This window comes from Aptenodytes forsteri, unplaced genomic scaffold (assembly GCF_000699145.1).
Source record: "Aptenodytes forsteri isolate BGI_AS27 unplaced genomic scaffold, ASM69914v1 Scaffold76, whole genome shotgun sequence".
In the NCBI taxonomy this organism is placed as follows: Eukaryota; Metazoa; Chordata; class Aves; order Sphenisciformes; family Spheniscidae; genus Aptenodytes; species Aptenodytes forsteri.
The window spans coordinates 2,816,262-2,822,340 of NW_008794444.1; the positions used below are offsets into that span (position 1 = coordinate 2,816,262).

A 6,079-nucleotide genomic window follows, 5' to 3' on the forward strand; every position below is an offset into this window, starting at 1 on the left:
CTCCCCCGGCTGGGCAGGTCCTGCCGGCTGGGCGGTGCCGCCGCCGCTCGGGAGCTGAAGCCCGGGGAAGTGAGGATGAAACAGAGCAAGCCTTGGAAATGGAGGAGAGCCAGCGAGGTACGGCAACAGCTGAGCGACGCCTGTCTTGGCATGCCGAGCAGGCGAGGCATCGCGGGAGCGACAGTTGGCTCGCTCCCTCGCAGTGACACCGATGGTTTTTCTTTTAAGCTGGCCCGATGGGCACAGCAAGGGATGGGGAGCCCGGGGAAGTGAGGATGAAACAGAGCAAGCCTTGGAAATGGAGGAGAGCCAGCGAGGTACGGCAACAGCTGAGCGACGCCTGTCTTGGCATGCCGAGCAGGCGAGGCATCGCGGGAGCGACAGTTGGCTCGCTCCCTCGCAGTGACACCGATGGTTTTTCTTTTAAGCTGGCCCGATGGGCACAGCAAGGGATGGGGAGCTGAGAGTTGAGCCAGCCGGTGCTGAAAAGTCTCCCCAGGGCTGGGCAACATTTGCCACTTGCTCTTAATGCACTGAAGACTGAAATACCTACACGGCGTCCGCGCTGGTCTCGGCGGCGATGGGTTTCGTTGCAAAACCCACGCTGCCGCCTTGCTCCTGGCCCCAGAGATGACCTGAGGCTAAGCAGCCTCCAACCGCAGCCATCCACTTAGCCGGGAAACCATTCGTCTGCAAGGGCCCTACAAAACCAGAGAGAAAATTCGGGGCACGGTAAATTTGGTAGGAGCAGGGCATCTTTCTAAGCACCGGGGAAGGGAGGTGGGTGTGAGGGGGGGGACACGGGGGGATGCTTTGCTTTGCTGCAGCCCGGGCGCAAGCTGGGCATGGAGAGAGTCCTGCTGTCCTGCTCTCCATCACCCCTTCCTCAGCCTCCCACCGCAGCAAGGACGGGGCTGAGACTCTCGGAGCCTCCCCAAAACAGCCCCAAATGAGGCCATTCCTGCTCTGGGCTACGGGCCGGACCGCAGCAGGCCAGATCCTGTGCTGGGCGTGCTGGAGACGGCGCTGGGGAGAGTGTACTCCCTGCCAGGGATGGGAGAAGAAGGAAAGCGCAGGAGAAGGGATGGACATCAAAACTAGAGCTTTCAGGTGTCCCTCAATTTCTGAGCGACGGTGATTTTAAGCAAGCAGCAATGTCCCACCCTGAACAAGCCTGATCCCCCCCGGCGTTAGCTCATCCTGCGGGAACAGAAAGTTGTGGCTCGGCAGGGGCTGAAGCCCCGAGAGGCTTCGCTTTCCCTCGCCGACGGGCATGAAAACTCCTGCCAAACCCCACGCCCCAGCGGGGAGACCCCCTGATCCCGCTGGGAACGGGACCCAGCCGCAACCAGGTTGGGAACCCACCTCCCCAGGGGCCGGCAAGCACAGAGCATCGTCTCCAGAGGCTTGAAACAAATCCAAAATTTTATTTCCAACAAGTACACAGACCACGTGGGATGGGGATGCGCTACATCACAACGCCGACCTCCCCGCGCTGGCTTGCGGTTACAACCGCCCCCTCCCCAAAAGCCTGGCAGCGGCAGGCTGGCACCGGAGGGACGGACTCGCCCCCGCCACCAGCAACCTCGGCAGAAAAAAAAGAAAAGTCCTTTTCCAGTACTCACGATATTTTTCTTTAAAAGCCTGGGGGTAGAGTTGAATGTCATTTGATACCACGCTGGAAATACAGCATTGGGATGGAGAGATGACTGAACAAAGGCGTATCTGTGTAAATATAAATACTGGGGTGAAATACCTGGCAGCACACCAATGTCAACACCACTACCAACATAAAATAAAGACCAGCAACGTAAAACACCTTCAATGAGTAGGTAATTGTTTAGAAAAACACAAAACCCCAATCCCCCCCCCCCCCCGCCATACTCTTCATGCAGCTTTATTTCTTCGTTTATTTATTAAGAATTCGAGTTGTAAAATACGCAAGTCGTTAAAAAAATTATTACAAACCACTTCATGACAGCATTTGAGAAGGGTTGGGGTGTGAGCCCCGGGTCAGACCGGCTGCGCTTCGCTCTCTGTGACGGTAAATCGGCGTTAAAAAGAAAAGACAAACCCAGGACGGGGTATTTACACATCTGCCTTGTAACACCAAGAGTGAAACCAGCTGCAGAGCAAACGACTTCATCAGTCCTTCATCCTAAAGCTACGTGAGCTGTAGTAAAAAGATTGAAACAGGGAGGTTAGGGGGGGCCGAAACCCACCGCGGGAGGGCTGGGACCATCTAGGCTACTCGTGTCGTATAAACGTTCCCAGATGCCAAAAGTTTTGAGTCTAGTGTAAGAACAACTGGTCTTCTCTGTAGAAGACTAGAAAAAGAGTATGAAAAGGTAGAAAAACCAAAATGCACTTGTTACGGGCTAGAAAGATTCGCCGAAAGGTACCTAAAGACTATTGCCCTCTTGAATCCACAGGGATTTTTAAGCCGATACCTGATTCAGAACTACAGTTTAGCGGGGTCACTGCAGCCCCCCCCCCCAAAAACCCTACGTGACACCCACCTACTTTTGTACGCAGATCCCCAAGTTATGATTCCCAAAGTTTCCCAGGAGTGTAGATAAGCAGGGAAAGCCAGGAGGTGTTCGGCAGCGGAAAGGAGAGGCAAGCCATGTCCGCAAAAGTATTAACCCGAGGCGGAGCCAAAAAAAGGTGGCGGGTGTCCCCCAAAACGCTGACGGCGGATGAACCGGACCTGGGAATAATTCCCCGGCCTGACGCGGAGCTCAGGCTGCGTGTAAACAAGGTTATCAGGCACCTCCGTGAAGGGGGTGGCCCCGCGGCTCCCCAAGCTGCTCCCCTGCCCCTGCCCATTGCGGCGGGGTGGAACAGGAGAGCCAGCGAGTGTGGGAAGGGGCAGAAGCGCCTCGCCGCAGGGCAGTGTCCCGTGGTGGGGCAGCGTCCCGTGGTGGGGCAGTGTCCTGCCGTGGGGCAGCGTCCTGCCACGGGGCAGCGTCCTGCCACAGCCCCGAGGGGAGGAGATGCTGCCGGGACGCCGAAAGAGCAGGACACGGGCCAAGCGAGGAGGGCAGAGGCACAGAGGTGTAGGAGAAGAGGAAAGACCCGGAAAGAAGCGGTCGACTTTTTGATTTTCGGATTTCTAGCTACCCCACGACGCCCGAGGCAGGGGCCACCCCGAGCCCCCGCGCCCGGGGGCTGGCACCTACCCTAACGCAGGAGGTATTTCAGGCACGTCTAAGGCATCGCAGGAGTTGTCTTTGCTTTCAGAATCGCCTCGGTTTCCTCCCTACAGCTTCTTCCACCAGCACGTGGTGTCAAACGATAGAAAAGAAAAGTCTGGAGCGGATGAACAGAGATAAACTCTCATGCACTACCACCGAACGTCATCACAGGAGTATGAAGCACCAACCACGACACATGATTCACTTTTACTTGCAGAGGCGAAGCTAACCATATACAAAATGTTAGAAAGTGGGGCTCGCTAGAAACATGGGAGCTGCCGGCACGTGGGGTGCGGGCAGAGCTGCCGGGGGCCTCGCTAACCCGCCGCGGGGCTGCTCGACCCCTGTGCTATGCTACCGCCAGAAATTAAAAAGCACAAGACCAAACATTGAGTAACATCATAGTCATCTAACCTGTCGCTATATATCTGACAACTTAAATAAAAAATAGTATTCTGGAAAGAAACCAACAATATCATTCCAAGAAGGTTACACACATCCTTAGCAGTTACTTTGCTCAGCACAGCTCTGGTGCTTTAAATATGGAACAATCAAACAATTTTGTGAGCAGAAAAGTGACACGAATTTATTCTTTACATTTTTTTTTTTTTTTTTTTTTTCTTTCTAGGCAACTCTACAGACTTCAGATCTTTTGCCTCGCAATGCAGATCATCTTATTCCCCCAAAGGTGGCCAGGTTCTTTAAACATGCACATCTCTGTAGCTTCCAGGCCGTGTATTTTACTTATTTTTGTTTAAATTCTGCGGACTAGCAGGTCGTCCCCGTTCCTAAAAACTCTACATCAGTGTTCAGGGTGGCCTGAGTGCCGGTCAGGCTCCTCGAGGGTTTACAGGATCACGCAGAAGAACTTCTTCTCTCTAAAGGGGTTTTCTGAGGCCGGGACGGGGGTCAATAGAGGGTCCTCCTTGGCGTGGGCTTCGCAGTACGCCATCAGGTCTGCCGCCGCTTTTGACACCTGGAATAGAAGGAGCCCCGCATTAGGGACAGGCTGCGCTGGGGACATCCCACCCCGAGAGACCCCGCCGGCGGGGCTGGCCTCACGCCATCCCCCACCCAGGGTATGCAACATCATACCCTGGCCAAAGACCCGACCGGTCAATCGACAGCAAGTCCCCGGCGGGGCTGGTTTTTTACCTCCGGGCTCTAAGCTCGCCTGTCACACGCGGTCCCGTGAGCCATCCTTCACATCCCTAACCCATTCGCATCCTTCACCCGACTTGATCGTAATGAGGACCGACTTCAGCGGGCGCTGCATCCCCGCTGCCTCTCCCCGCCATCCCTCAGTGGGAACGTCCACAGCTGCTACAGCAACGTTTGCTGCCTGCAGCCGCCGACTTGGCTATTTATTCTGGACACGGCGGCAGCTCCCAAGCTGCCAGAACTCATCCCGGCCCTGGGAGGCGAGGTGTTGCTTGCAAGCGCCCAGACGTGCCTGCAGCCAGCAGCCGGCCCTGGAGCGCCTCTCTCCCTGGGACCAGCTGTCATCCAAAACCACCTCGGTGGAGAAGACAAATCCCCTGGGATCTCAAGCTTGAAGCCGATGAGCTTTCGCATGCCCAGAAGCAGCAATTCCACCGGGGTGGAGCAGAAGCAGTCAGATCAGAGGAAACGCCTCCCAGAAAGGACTGGGCTTTCCGTAGGAAAGAGGCTTCAGAACAACGTTGCTTTCAGAGTTTTCCCGCTAACCTGAAGGCTGAGCACCGAGCACTGCCCAAAGGACAGTTTTAACAGCAACTGTGACAAACAGCGTGGGTTTAACCTGTTCCCGAGAAGGGTGAGATGCCTCGGGGAGAGCCACTCCTTCCCACCCCCCTGGCAGGGCTCCAGGCGATGCCTCCAGCTGCCTTCTCCGGGCGAGCATCTCCCGCTGCCTTCAGCCACGGCCATCGGGATCACGTAGACGGACATCCTCCATAAACACCACCTGCCACCGCGTCCCAGCTCCCACAGCATGCTTTTGGCAGCCGCCCAGCAGCAGACACCACCACGCTACCTTTATCCTGTCGATGTTGGCCTCCATCTTCAGCTGCTCCACCAGCTTGCGGGCTTGCGCTATGCTAGCAGTGTTGTTGCTAGCCATGGGCGGGCCAGGCGCGCTCTCCGGACGGGCTGCGGGCACAAGCACACATGGGTGAACTCTTGGGCTGGGCAGAGAGCTGCTCCCTGCCCTGAAATCCCCAAAATGATGGGCTGGGGTTGCATGTGTGGAGCTGTTAGAGCCGAGCCGTTGTGAATGAGGGTGTAAGGATGGGAGATGCAGACCTGGGCATTTCAGCCAGCGTTTAATCCTGTGTTTATACAAGGGCAGTGAGCCGCCAGCCTTTGTGGGTACGTGGGTAGTCACACGCTGCCAGCAGTACCCTCCTGTGCCCTCCCCATCGTCCCCAGAGCGGGGGATTCCCTGTGAGCCATGATTAAGGCACACTGGGACCTTCTAGAGCACAGCCTGCAGCAGCAGGGCACCAGCTGAGCTTTACTTTGGCTTTTGCTGTCATATGAAAGGCTGTGGTGGCAACAAAGCAAAAGGAAATCGGAGAACGGGCTCCCCCCGAACAGCCCCGCGCTGCCCGGAGCTGCCGCGCCGGGCTCGTTCCCCTGCCCCGAGCCAGGCACATCATCCAGCCCCTCGCCGGTGCCCAGCGTGCGGCCGGTGTCCCTTGGCCTCCCTTGCTTTGTCCCTGCTGCCAACTTGAACATTGAGATGCTAAACAGGATGCTGGAGTTTCCTGTTTCTCGAGATTTCTACCCCAGGCAGGCGGGGGACGCTCATTAAGTCCACGCCATCTCGATCACGGATGTTTTTCCGTTACCTTATAACAGCCGAGAGCTCCGGCAGCGGGTGCCTCGTACCCCGTGGACCA

At 56.5% G+C, this 6,079-nt stretch overlaps 1 protein-coding gene across 1 annotated transcript; it reads right to left on the reverse strand.

Annotated features, from left to right (window-relative positions):
- Positions 1 to 3,806: 3,806 nt before the first annotated feature.
- On the reverse strand, positions 3,807 to 5,298 carry GNG2 (G protein subunit gamma 2). Its single transcript, XM_009289851.1, has 2 exons — positions 5,212 to 5,298; positions 3,807 to 4,173 (listed from the first exon to the last, which is right to left on the reverse strand). The coding sequence occupies exons 1-2, from the start codon at positions 5,296 to 5,298 to the stop codon at positions 4,045 to 4,047; spliced, it is 216 nt and encodes a 71-aa protein (XP_009288126.1). The 3' UTR covers positions 3,807 to 4,044.
- Between the last annotated feature and the right edge of the window lie 781 nt (positions 5,299 to 6,079).

Excerpts from the sequence above, each read along its gene's own strand:
- GNG2 (XM_009289851.1), bottom strand. The coding sequence starts at position 5,298 with ATGGCTAGCAACAACACTGCTAGCATAGCGCAAGCCCGCAAGCTGGTG. Across the intron at positions 4,174-5,211 it reads CCAACATCGACAGGATAAAG|GTGTCAAAAGCGGCGGCAGA; the intron begins GTAGCGTGGTGG and ends CTTCTATTCCAG.